Below are 13,879 nucleotides of genomic sequence, written 5' to 3'. Positions count from 1 at the left end.
AATGTTCTCGTTTCAAGAAATGTGAGATGTCTTTGATAGCCACTTGTTTTCAGTTTCTTAGGAAGCCACTCTCCAAATAAATCATGCATATATATAGCAATAACTAGCACAATTTACATGTTCTCACACCTACCATAATTTTCCTCAAAAGCAAACATATTTAAAAATCATAGGAAGGGATGGGCGTGGTGGCTCACACCTGTAATCGCAGCGCTTTGGGAGGCTGAGGTGGGTGGATCACTTGAGGCCAGGAGTTCAAGACCAGCCTGGCAACATTGTGAAACCCCAGCCCTACCAAAAATACAAATTAGCTGGGTGTGGTGGCATGCACCTGTGGTCCCAGCTACTTAGGAGGCCAAGTTTGGAGGATCACTTGAGCCAGGGAAGTGGAGGTTGCAGTGAGCAGAGATTGCACCACTGTACTCCAGTCTGGGTGACAGAGCCAGGCCCGTCTCAAAACAAAAACAAACAAAAAATCAAATGTATTAACTATCATCAATCTATCAATTAAGGTGATAGTTCTTTCACCTCCATTTGAAATAATTTCTTTCCACACTTTACCTAAAATGCAGTCAGATAAACATTTCACATGGAACCATATCTAAAGTAGTAGCTCCATAATTTAGGTATGCTAAAAATAGATTTTCAACACAAGACAAATTTAGTGGCTTTCATATTATACAACAGATTTTGCTAACTTCTGGGTGTCGATAGTACTAATTCACTTGATGTTCAATTTAAAAGACAAAGGAATTTTCTTAAAAAAGAAAAAAGCGTATCATTTTTAGAATTCATTTAATGAGATTTTTCTAAAATGGAGTGGTACAAATGTTAAGCTCACATATGGAGGACTCTTGCAAGTGTACTCGTTTGCTCCATTTAACACTTTTGCAAGGTGGCTTCTGAATGCGCATTAGTTGGCCAGTATAACCAGTGAGATAAAACAAACATCAATGTGCGTGCCAGGTTCACTCGCTGTCAGAATACTCAGTTTTAGCCCTAGCACTGACATCATTACTTTGGGCCTCTATTTTCTTTTCTAAAAAGAATTGGGTGAATTATCTTAAAGAATTTCCTTCAAGTCCAAAAATTTTAAAAAATGCTAACACATTGTCCAAGTAAAAGGTATCCCAATAAACATCTTTGACATGGAACAAATTAATCAAGTGACACATGTAACAACCACTGACAAAGGGAACTGCCATTATCAAGAATTCTAATAAAGATTATTGATTACCACATGCCCAATCCCAGTCTATGCGTTTCTTTAAAATTCACTTGTCATCTGGGCACTAAGACATCCCTGTACACAAAGTGTGACTCTACTGACGTTTCATCAATTTCCACAATATAAGTATGTTTAAAAAAGTTAACAAATGGGGGAAAAGCCAAGACCCAGGATAAAGGATTTAATCCAGTATTTATTCCACACTCATGATGGTTCTCTGTAATCAGAATACAAGTCATAAGAACAATCTATCAAATAATTTGCTGATAGTCTTAAATAATGCAGCACAGCATTACTTTTAATACTCCTCTGTTCTAGATCAAGTTTAAAAACTCAAACAGCAATCTCCATTATCAATAAAAAAAGTTCTGAATTTTAAAAAAGGACACTATATCAAGCTGTTTCATAATTTAAGGATTTTCCATTTATAAAAATGCTTTGGAAGCTTGAGGCTTGAATCTGTTTTTCTACTCATCTGCCCCACCCTCTCCCAATTACATGTTAGTATAGGGTTCTGCAAGAATGCTAGGCTTTAGACATTAATTTTTTTCTTTAATATAGTACTTTAAAATCTGAGAAAGAATTCAAGAAAAAAGATTACATGTCATGTATTTTTTCAAATAAAAAAGGAAAACTAAGTGAATAAATTTTAGGCATACTAAGTGTCCCTTTGAGGTAGAATGCTAAAAGGACTTGATGAAATCACAGCCTAAAAACCTCTGCATCAGAAACTAACTTCTCATAAATTCTCTCTAAAGGTAACTGTGGAGAATATTAAGTGTAACATATTAACAAGAGCCTTCCAAGATAATATACAGTGGACAAGAATGTTAATCCTACAATGCTGCCTTCATGTACATTGGCAGCACGTATTTCTCCTATAATAGACACCCAAGATCCATTCTCAAAGTCTTTAGCATTCTATTACGAAAAGCACAGCCATGCTAACTTCAGTACACAAACCATAATCCCACACCTACAAAACAAAAATAGATTAGTGGCAGTTTATTGCCTTATACAAATTTAACCAACATGGCAACCATGCCAAAGGAATTAAAACATTTTCAGGACATATGTACAGACTGTACATTTCAAAAACAAACAATAAAAATGCAAGAACAATCTGTGCATCATGTATCAAACTTAACAATTGGGTGAAAACACCAATGCAATAAATGGAATTACAAAGGCACTTCCCTACACAAAGGAGGAAATGAAAATGCAGCCTACAGGGAGAGCTTGAGGAGTGCGAACTACTGCACAATCTCAACTTGGGGGAAAAAAAGCAGATTTAATCATTTATAGGATTCAATGTGATCCACTTTTACAAAATATTTTCACACAGTCTCATCTTTGTTTTTATGCTGTTTTTCTTGGCTCTCTTGTTCTATACTTTGGCTCCTTCGATGATCATGTCTGTCTGACTGGTCCTTACTATCACTGTGATCTCGTTTGTGAGAACGTTCTTTGCTTCCACTACGCTTTCTAGATTTTTCTTTGCTGGGACTATGTTCCCGTTTTTTTGATTTTTCAACACCGTCAGTTCTTCCTTGACTGCCACTTCGACTTCGTTTATTTGATTTTTCTTTACTTTCATTTTTATGTTTACTTGATTTCTCTTTGCTTCTACTTCTACTTCGTTTCCCTGCATTTCTACTTCGACTCCTACTTCTGTGTTTCCTTTCTCTGCTTCTGCTTCTACTGTGTTTTTTCTCTTTCTTGGAATCTCTTTTGTCATCTCTGTGCCGCCTATCATCTTTGTCTTCTTTATGTTTCTTCTCTTCTACCTCTCCCCTACTTCTCTGTTCCTTGGACCTTTCTCTTGATCGCTCTCTCTCTTTTTCTCGTTCATTTCCTCTTTCCTTATCATAGTCACGATCTCGTCTTCTACCTCTCTCATTTTCCTTCTCTCTTTCTCGATCCCTGTCCCTTCTATCCCCTTTCCTATCACGACTTCGACTGCGACTTCTATGCCTTTCCCTACTTCTGCTGCGCCTGCGTTCTAACCCCCGGTCAATACTTCGGGATCTTCGCCGTTCTTTCTCCCTTTCTTTGGCTTCACGCTCTAGTCGCTGGCGTTCTTTCTCTCTTTCTAATTCTCTGTCAAAACTAGAAGACCCATGGCCCTCCCGATGATGACTTCTACTTCTTGATCTTCTTGGGGACCTCCGTGGACTCAGAGATCTCCTTGGAGACCTAAGGAAGGTGGAGGGAGAAAGAAAATTTCAATGAATAAAACATGAAATTCTTTTCACAGTAAAACTTTCAACAGCATTATTTATTCATGTCCTCAAGCTTAAGTCCATGTCAAGAATCATTAAAGCAAAAAATTTTATTGTTCTCATTTACAGATGCATAATTTTATAGAAAAAGCCCTGAAAGGAAGTAAATAATCTTTGGGGGGTAAAAGTGATAAACTAATAAAATGAACAGTAAAAACAAATTTCTAAGAACTTGCTATTTCCCAGAACCATTAACTTTGTATAAAGCATATATAAAAAATAAGCATAATTCAAGAGTGACATTACCTTGAACGTCTGCGTTCAACATGTCTGTCTATTTCCTCAGCACCTTCCTTCCCATCTTTCTTGATTTTTCTAGGTCGGGTTTTAATCTGTTGATCAATATTCTTTTGAACTGGAACTGGAATTCTTGGAAACAAGGTAGAAAACCACTCCAGTTTTGTGAGAAAAGATCGTAGCATTTCTCCAATGGTCATTACACAGCCTCCACCAGCCTTCACATCTAGGTCCTACAGAAACACAAAAGATACCCTAGCCGTCAAAAAAAGTATTTCCATATATACATGAATACTATAAAAATATTACCATCTTTGGAATCTCAATACAAAAAAAACTAACAGAAAAATTTTATTTTTATATCCTAATCTGACAATGAATGAACAGAAATATTTGGGCTTAGTGTGTGCATGCAGGTGAGAACAAACCCTGCAGCCTCACAGGCATAAAGGGAACTGATCTCACTCAGTTAACAATATGAAAAAGCCCCTTACATTTCTAAACTATGCGGAACGACTGACTTAAATTTACATTCCACATACCTACTATGTATTTAGTTCTGTGGACATATTTGCACACATCATATACCTTGCACCATAACCTAGCTACATATGATCTACTTTAGATAATTCCTGTCTAAAGGTTATCTTTTAACAGCTCTAATATAAAATGAAGCCCTAATAAAACTGGAAGCAATAGCAAACCAACTGCCATGAAGCAGTGAGGTTTCTAATTTAGTTATGTAGAAAATAAATAAATGAACAAATAATTGGAAACGCATAATCCATGATGACCATTGTCTCTGAAAAGGGTCATTACCGCATGAAGGCCTTCTTGCTATGCCCTCTCACAGCTCAGGACATGTTAGTCAGCTATTGTCAGTCCCAAACCTATAGTGCAAGCACACAAGGAAAGTGAGATTTGTTATCTAAACAGGAAAACAAGAGCTAAAGGTAAAACTGCTTGCACTCACACACATTTAAGTGTTCAGATATACAGTATTTCCAAATATAATCGCTGCAGATATCTAAGGAAGAAAACAATAAGTTAGCTTAAATAGAGGACCTCAGATTTGTAAACACAATAAAAAACATAAAATAGAGGCATCCAGAAACAAAACCAATACAACACCAATTATCAAGAGGAACATGCTTTTTTAAAGACAGAAGGAAGAAGCGCTTCAGTCTGAAAAACTCATCTAAAGATAAAAAGACCTTAAAGATTGTGATTTAAAACACGTTTTGCTTCTTCTGAGTTAAGTAACTCAGTTAACAGGCCAAAAAAAAAAGTAGAGAAAAATAAAAATTCTCCATGTCTAAATGAGATTTTTTTTTAGGTGTGCATGTAGTAACAAAATAGATTTCCATTAGAACCATCCTTTAATTCAATAAATTCTTTGGATGAACTCTGTAAATAGACTACTGACACATAGCACTCAAAGTCTTCTTTATGAACCTTAAAACACAAAGTAGCAGAGTGGGTAGACAAATGGACAATACAGCTCATCATTTCATTTTTGAGAAGTTGGACTTCACCATGTAAGTAAATTAATGCATATATGATATTTTGTTTTGTTTTGAGAAAGGGTCTTACTCTGTTACTCAGGCTGGAATGCAGTGGCAATGATCTTGGCTCACAGCAAATTCTATCTCCTGGGCTCAAGTGATCCTCCCACCCTAGCCTCCCAAGTAGGTGGGACTAAGATGCATACCTCTATGCTCAGCTAATTTTTAAACTTTTTTTTTTGCAGAGATGAGGTCTCACTATATTGCTCAGGCTGGTCTTGAACTCTCGAAGTGTTGGGATTACAAGTGTGAGCCACCATGCCCAGCCAATGCATACACGATTTAAATCTAACTTAGTATTTCAGATTTCAAATTAGGGAGACTCAAATTACAATTAAAAAAAAATTCTTTTTTAAAGGTATGTGTGGTGTACTAGGAGTCAGAAAGCTGGAATTAAAATTTTGTCACCTTGAACAAGTCATCCAAACACTTAGCTTATTTATGTAACACCCAGCTCTTCAATTCTGCACTTCTATGCAAGTGGGAATACTGATACTTGGAAGAAGTTAGAGGGTGAAGAACTGAAATGTGCCAGGAGAAAAAAAAGCTACAATTAGTATTCTATGTGCATGTCTTTTATTATCACCTCGATCTTGAGCATGCCCCATCTTGAAAAGTCACTATTAAGTATACAATTCAGGATCAATACAATAACACAGAACATAATTAAGAAGAGAAAATTTCCAATAGTTACCAAACACATTTAAACAATTTTAAAACAAGAAAATAAACTTTAGAAATTTACCCTAAAATATATAAAAGCCATCAGGTCTCAGTAAAAGGACATTAATTCCAAAATTATCTGACTGAAATAAATTTAACTACAGGAAGTTCTTGAAGACATTAAACCACCAATAAATAAAAGATAATAAAAATATGAGAGTAATCAGAAGAAAACAAATTATTACCCTTGTTGACATACCTCTTCATCATCAAGGAAGGATTCAAACCAGTCCCATAGATCTGTAGGGGGCTGTGTATATCTAGAATTACAAAAGACTATTATTAAACATATGTGAATTAAAATGAGATATTTACTGGAAATATACATAAATGCACACTCACCTTATATACATAAATCCAAGCGCTCTAATATATGGAGAGTCTGTGTGTGTTATAAGACCCATCACTTGCTTTCGAGTTAACTTTAGGGTAAATAATTTGTATAACAGGCAAAACGCTGTAGAAACAATTCCTCCTGTTCCAACACCTCGAACCTTTAGGGGAAACAAGTTAAGAAAAAGTAGTAAAATAATTAATGGACTCTTAACACCAACTGACTAATCCTGTTAGGTATCAGTAACAAGCCATAATTCAGAACTAAGAAAGGAGCATTAAAAAGTAACACTTTTCTAACCCTATTTCACTGAACACTTGAATCTGGATTAAAAAAATTGTCACTCAAGTGGATAATTGACAGGCCTCTAGTTCTCTAAATATAAATTTAGTTATTAGACACAGAAAAACTGAAAAATGCACGTACTTCTACTTACCCCTCCGCACATCCCTGTCTGGCCGGCTGTTTTCCTGCTTCCTTTCTCCCATGGTTCAACGTGCGTGACCTGAAAATAGAAAAGAGGAACACAACAAACATTCATACTTCGAATTTGTTTAAAAGCCTAATAAAAGTAAACCCAAGTCCATAATAGAGCAGCTCTTCCAAAATTATTTTGGCATTAAGTATATGTTTACTGATATTAAGTGTGTAAATCGTTTTTGGAAAAACTGCTTAGATATTTAAACAGCACCCATAAAGCTACTAGGGTTTAACAAAACCTTAATCGCTTTGCAGAGGAGAAATCCCACTAAACTAGCTTTATAAAGAGCTGATATCTGTATCTGGGAGTCAGAAAATTTCTATAGTCTCACTTGGTTGCAAAAACTATTTGGTAATATTTTAACTTTGATAATATTTGATAATTTAACTTATGAGTTGCTTTTAAAACATTTTCCTTTAAAAATGGATTTAAGTCTCCAATTTAAAGCAAAAAGTATTAATGAAGTTTAAGCATTAATTTAAAAACTTCAAAATACCTTCAATAGTTTATTGTAATTTAAAATCTACATTATAAAATTAAGGAAAATTACTTGAAGAAAATTTTCTAAAACAGTAAAAAGTTACTTGGGATGCAAAATTATGGAACTTTTTATTTGTATATTTTTTCCACCAGGGTCAGGTTTATTCCTGATTAAAGACAAAATTACAAAGGCCACACTTACAGAGATCATTGCTGTAATTAAGCTTCAGCCTAATTATGTGTGAACCAATCCAATTATTCCCCAGAATATAAATTGTGTCAAAAACTGAGTGCGAATAGTCACTGGCATATACTAAGTATCATCAAAGATGATACAGTATCATATTTGCTAAGAGGAACATCTTACAGAAACTATTCCTTATTTAAAAATAGCAACAACAACAACAAAAGAATATTAGCTCTAAAATAGAATCCAAAAAGGTCTTTTGAGAAGACCCATCTTTTTTTTAAAAACATACAAAAAAATCCCGTTTTTTCACTGCGTATTTCTAAAATTCTACTTCCACCCACACATGGTAAATTTTGTAGTCCTGAACAATGGCTTTAGATAGAAAAGCATGCATGTAAGTTTAAGCACTACACTATTTTGCAGTGCTTTAACGTTTCCTTTCCTCCCCACAGATTGCTAAGTAAAAGATGTTTCAATTCCTTAAAAGCTAGCCAAAGTCAGGGCTGGATGCATACAAAATAAAATTACAAAGTTGGAAACTTACATATTTCAGTGAGTATTTGATCTGAATATCTTAAGTCTTCATAATATTAGTAAAAAGCTGGGTCTTTAGCTTTTTAACGGAATTTAAAAACAATTCCTGGTAGAATCTTGTTTCAAAAACATTTGAAACTTAAAAACGAGACTTTCCTCTATTACATTAACATTTTGCCTATGTTAGAAAACAGAACCTGCCGCAAAAAGAGCAGGAACCCAATTTTCAACTGTTAAAGTTTACTGCATAAATAAAGCTAAGGATTAAATGCTATTGACCATACTGTATCCATGCTAAAAAGGTCTTACCTTTTAAAAGCTAAAAAAACTAATTCATAGAATTACAATCAGACCTACTCTCGTAAGAGGATTCCAAATTTATTTGTGTACTTTATCAACCCAAAGTTGAACTGTATTCCTCAAGATATGTTTTCTATAAAAAGCAACTAATCTCTCAAAATCCTTCGATAACCTAATTACTCAACTGGGGGAAAAGGTGGGCAAAACAAAAGAGAATGTCCTTTTGTTACCATCTCTATACATACGTTCAAACGACAGAAAACACTTTGTGTGGCCTGTCAACTTTTTAAGAGTCAACATAGACAAAAATGGATTCTGTATTAGATGCTCCGGATAAAATTTTTAAAGACCACTAAGGCTATTATTAATATTCTTTAAAATAGAAATTAACCTTCGGAGGCCTGGAAGGTATTTTTTATACTACATAATTTGCAGGGAAGTGGAAAAAGCCTACCTAATTGGTGAAGGACCAAAAGCAATGGCCAAAAAAAAAAAAAAATCTAATTAGTCGTTCATTTAACCAGGGAAATGCATTTATGGCGATTGAGCATGATTAATAGTGCATACCTCTACCTGCGACCCTGGGCTGCTCCGAGCCTCGCTGCAAGACTGAGTCAATCCTGCTAACGAAACAAGAACTGAGACAAGAGTGCAGTGAGGAGGCGCCAGGTGAGCTCCCCAGCACAGCCAAGCCAGCACCGACCCTGCCGCAGAAGCCCAGGGCCCAGATAATTCTAAATTAGCCCAACGCACAGGTGGCTGAGACCTCTTACTCCTGACTTCCTGCTGGGAAAATTTCCAGGCCTTCTGTACACCTCTTGAAATGGCACCTCTCCACCCTCATCCCCCCACCCCACCCGACACACACGCACTGACCATTTCCCTGTCTGGATCGGATAGTGAGTACCAACAACACGAGGCCAATACTGAAGTCATTACACGCCCTGGCCAGGGGTGAGCGGGAGAAGCACCAACAAGTTGGCGCTCAGTAGATCCACGTCAAAAGGAATAATTTTAAAGCTGTAAACTGGAAAGGCTTCTGTTACTCTTTCCTCCTCTCCCCCACCCCTCTTGCCCAACTCCCCCCAGGGGTGGGCAGGAGGTTGGGGGAGGAGAGAGATCAATAGTGGCGGGCTCTCCGGGCCCTAAAAATCTAAAATGGAAACGAGAGGGCGGCCCCAGTCCGACCCCTCCCAGACAAGACTATAGGCCGCAGCTCCCCCTCCGCCGAACCACGTTCCCCCACCCACAAATCTTCACATTTCGGGGGCCGCCTTCGCCCGTTTCCTCCATACCCCCTCTTCCGAACTTACCCCCAAAGCCAAGGCCTACACGCTTCGTACCTTAAAGTAGATCTCGTCCACCACCTCGTGGTAGGTCTTGAGCTCGTAGAGCTGTACTTTGAAGTAAGGCGACGACAGGATGTTGGTCAGGATCATGGGGTTGAGGTTCATGGTCTTCTCGTTGCCCCAGAGAGGGAGCACATTGCCCTGCTTGCCGGAGACCGCCGGCTTGGTAGCGCCGCCGCCGCCGCCGCACTGCTGCTGTTGCTGAGCCGCAGCAGCGGCCGTCTGGTGCTGCGGCTGCGAGTTGCCTGTCAGCGCGGGGCTGTTGTTAGCCATGTTGCGGCGGAAGGAAGGAGGGAGGGAAGGAGGGGGGGGAGGGGGCCAAGCTCGATCTCGCTCTTCGGGACAACGGTCTGGGACCCTACTCCATGGAACGTCGTCGGGAAAAGGGGCCGCCTCGCTGTCCCCCGGCTGAGCAAGGGAGGGCACCCAGGACGCCGACAAAAGGACCCCGGGCCGAGAGCAGACAGCGAAACCCAGACCGCGAGAACTCCACGCAGAAGGCGAGCCGGCGGCCAGGGAGCTCGATCTCTTCCGCCAACTGCCCCTGGGAACAAGATGGCGGGCCCGGCGGATATGACGCCACGCACCCCAGCGTTCCAAGCTGAGCTGGCGGCCAATCAGAGACGCCCAGGTGGGCTGGAGCGTCCTTTTCCTAGTTCCCCGCGTTCTCTGCACCCTGAAGTCGCTGCAGTGACCTCCCTACCTGACTCTTAGGAGATTTCCCCTGAGAATTTGGGGGCCGGGGGAGAGGGTGGTAGGCCTAATCCGGTGTTATTGTATTTTGACCGGGGGCTTGATTTCTTTTGTCGAGAGCTGAGCCAGGAAGGGTTCGCATGGCTGCGGTGTGCTTGCTAATATCGTGACTCTGACTTCAGAGTATCCGAGAGGGGTCTCCTGGGATCTCAGTTTTAAGGTTCTCTGGAAGAGACAATGGTCAGGGACCCCACTCCTCCAGGAGATTCTGATCAAAGGTCACGTACTTCGCCAGCCTCTAGTGTCCAGCCAGAGGTCTTAAATTTATTCAACCGTAAGATTGAGATAACATCTGACTGGGCTGTTGTGAGCATCGAAAGAGCTAATGTACTTGTAGCGCCTAGTAGACTGTTACAGGCATCTGGTAGGCGCCTTTTCTTTTTCTCCCTGCTCCAGATCTTTGGATTCTAGGAATGTATTCGGAGTGATAAACATTGGGTGAGATACTGTATATTGGGAATGGGGGTGTGAATATGTGGGGAGTTTGAATGTGGCAATCTTAACTTCAGTGGCGCATACACAGAGGAGGAGAAAAGAATAAGATGGAAACTTTGGGGAAAATCCACATCTGGATGAAAATAAACCAGGAGGAGAGAGAGAGAGAAGACAAGCAGAAAAGTATTTAAACCAAGAGACAGTTGTATGACAATACAAGGAAATAGAAAAGATAAGTGAATGGAGTGATTAATGTTTGGAACTGTACGGTACAAAAGTGGTTATCCTGTCTGGTTCCTTTGTTTTTTTTTTTGTTTGTTTGTTTTTTTTTTTTTGAGACAGAGTCTCGCTGTCGCCCAGGCTGGAGTGCAGTGGCGCGATCTCGGCTCACTGCAGGCTCCGCCCCCCGGGGATTCACGCCATTCTCCTGCCTCAGCCTCCCGAGTAGCTGGGACTACAGGTGCCCGCCACCTCGCCCGGCTAATTTTTTGTATTTTTAGTAGAGACGGGGTTTCACTGTGTTAGCCAGGATGGTCTCGATCTCCTGACCTCGTGATCCACCCGCCTCGGCCTCCCAAAGTGCTGGGATTACAGGCGTGAGCCACTGCGCCCGGCCTGGTTCCTTTGTTTTAGGTTGCAAGAGAACTAGAACCCTGAGAGGAGAAGCAGTTTTCACCTTCTTACTAGCAAATCTTGTTTTTCTCTATAGTGGTTTTTATTAACTTCCAAAGGAAAACTGAAGATCCTAACCCCTGTGTCATGAGTTATTACGTTAAAAGTCCATAGAAAAAAAATTTTTAACCCAGTTCTTACTTTTCGTATATATATTTTTTGCCTTGATAATACTAGTTTGTTGAGTTTACCAAGTGACACATTGCCAAATCTTATGCCCTATTTTTAATTCCTCAGATACATGATCTTTCTGTATAGTCTTAGACAGTCTTTACCCCTAGTCTCTTTGGATGAAGAGCTTGTTAGAGAGGTTGAGTTTGATATCTAAGTGTCAGTGGCATCAAACTCAGAGCCAGGTATTATGAGAAAGTGGTTTAACATATTCAATGAATCCCTACAACAGGCTGAAGATGTTATTTTTATACCCATTTTTTAAAAAAACTTTATTCAGTTAAAGTTGAAGACCTCTACACTGCACATGTATAAAGCCGTAAGTTTGGTTTGATCAGTTTTGACATATATGTGTACCCATTAAACCACTACTACAATAAACATAATCTTCTGTCATTCCCAAAAGTTTTCTTGTGCCTTTGTAATCCATCTCTCTTTCCAACTTCATACCGAAGCAACCACTTTCTGTCAGTAGAGACTAGTTTGCATTTTCTTGAATCTTAAATAAATGAAATCATTATCCCCACACAGTGTTCTTTTTTTTTTTTTTTGCCTCCTGATTGCATGTATCAGCAGGTTGTGTTTGTTTTTAATTACTGATTAGTATGGATTTATCACTATTTTGTTTATCTAATCATTGATGGGAACAGCATTTTTATTTGTAATAGCCCCAAATTAGAAACAACACAAATTGTTGAAAATGCTGTGAACATTTGTGACTAGACTGTCTGGACTTTTTTTTTTTTTTTTTTTTTGAGACAGAGTCCCACTCTACCGCCCAGGCTGGAGTGCCCTCTTTCAGTAGGAAGTAGCCAGATAGACTTGACACCCCTCTTCACTATGCTATTTTCTCTTTCTTGAGACCGTGATATGCAGCAGGCTGACTTGAGCATGGGGGAATATAATGGGTCCAAGATTTGACCAAGATATTTGTCAGGGAAAAATGACCAGAGCAAAATTACCTGATGACCATCCAGCAGGCCCTGGAGACAAAAACTTCTTATCTGAGGAATTCAGAAGTAATTAGACTTCCCTGTTATCTAACACAGGCATCTGGTTCCAGTTTTTTTTCCCCAAAATTTATAAGTAACTAGAATTTCTATTCATCTCTCGAATGCATGCATATCAAAACTCATTGTGTGACCCTTGCTGACATTAAGGCACCAGAATGTCTACAAATGTAATCACTCATCATGACCTACATGGCTAATATGGTCCAAATTGCCCGTAAGCTCCCTCTTAAAGGTCCATAAATATCCCTAAGGAAAAATTCACCTGCACGCTCAGTCCTCTCTTGCTGAGGCGCCCCACTGCACTCTTCTGCAGCATTCTATTTAATAGAAGTTTCCTTTTTAAACCTATACTGTTGTCTCTAAATTCTTACCAACTCGTGAGTTGACTACTTTCTAATGCTGTGGCTCTGACACCTCACCCAGCACTTACGAAATAGCCAAACTGTTTGCTGAGATGGTTGTACATTTTTCATTCCCACCAGCAGTGTATGACAGTTCCAGTTGCTCCATAACCTCACCAACACTTCACATTATATACATATATATATATATATATATTTTTTTTTTTTAATTTTAGCTATTCTGGCTGGGAGCAGTGGCTCACACCTGTAATCCCAGTGCTTTGGGAGGCTGAGGAGGGAGGATCCCTTGAAGCCAGGAATTTGAGACCACCCGGACCAGCGTAGTAATACCCATCTCTACAAAAAAATTAAAAAACTAGCCAGGTGTAGTGGTGCTTGCCTGTAGATCCAGCTACTCAGGGGCACAGGAGGGAGGATCACTAGGGCCCAGGAGTTTGAGACTGCATTAGCCGTGATCCCAACACTGCACTCCAGTCTGGGTGACAGAGAAATCTTGTCTCTAAAAAGGAAAACAGAACTTTTTTTTTAGCCATTGTAATGGGCATAAGGTGGTATCTCATTGTGACTTTAATTTACACTTCCCTTACCACTAATGTTGAACATTTTTTCAAGTGCTTATTGTCATTTATATATTTTCTGCTGTGAAGTAACTTCAAATAATTTGCCCATTTTGTTATTTTGTTTGTCTTATTGTTGAGTGGCAAGGGCTGGTTACGTGATCTGTATGTAAGTCTTTTGTGTATATATGTGTTTCAAGTATTTTTGCACAG

The 13,879-nt window shown here is 39.2% G+C and overlaps 1 protein-coding gene across 1 annotated transcript; it reads right to left on the bottom strand.

Annotated features, from left to right (window-relative positions):
- Nucleotides 1-778: 778 nt before the first annotated feature.
- Nucleotides 779-12,253, bottom strand: PRPF38B (pre-mRNA processing factor 38B). The gene is made up of 6 exons (XM_063624402.1): nucleotides 9,698-12,253; nucleotides 6,806-6,874; nucleotides 6,378-6,529; nucleotides 6,235-6,295; nucleotides 3,757-3,980; nucleotides 779-3,424 (listed from the first exon to the last, which is right to left on the bottom strand). Exons 1-6 carry the CDS (start codon nucleotides 9,974-9,976, stop codon nucleotides 2,566-2,568), a joined length of 1,644 nt encoding a protein of 547 aa, XP_063480472.1. The 5' UTR covers nucleotides 9,977-12,253; the 3' UTR covers nucleotides 779-2,565.
- Between the last annotated feature and the right edge of the window lie 1,626 nt (nucleotides 12,254-13,879).

This window comes from Symphalangus syndactylus, chromosome 12, assembly GCF_028878055.3.
Source record: "Symphalangus syndactylus isolate Jambi chromosome 12, NHGRI_mSymSyn1-v2.1_pri, whole genome shotgun sequence".
NCBI classification, from domain to species: domain Eukaryota; kingdom Metazoa; phylum Chordata; class Mammalia; order Primates; family Hylobatidae; genus Symphalangus; species Symphalangus syndactylus.
The sequence above is the reverse complement of the archived record's forward strand: the minus strand, read 5'-3'. Positions and strand labels throughout refer to the sequence as shown.

Excerpts from the sequence above, each read along its gene's own strand:
- PRPF38B (XM_063624402.1), bottom strand. The coding sequence starts at position 9,976 with ATGGCTAACAACAGCCCCGCGCTGACAGGCAACTCGCAGCCGCAGCAC. Across the intron at positions 6,875-9,697 it reads TGGACGAGATCTACTTTAAG|GTCACGCACGTTGAACCATG; the intron begins GTACGAAGCGTG and ends TTCTATTTTCAG. Across the intron at positions 3,981-6,234 it reads CCTTCCTTGATGATGAAGAG|GACCTAGATGTGAAGGCTGG; the intron begins GTATGTCAACAA and ends GTGTTTCTGTAG.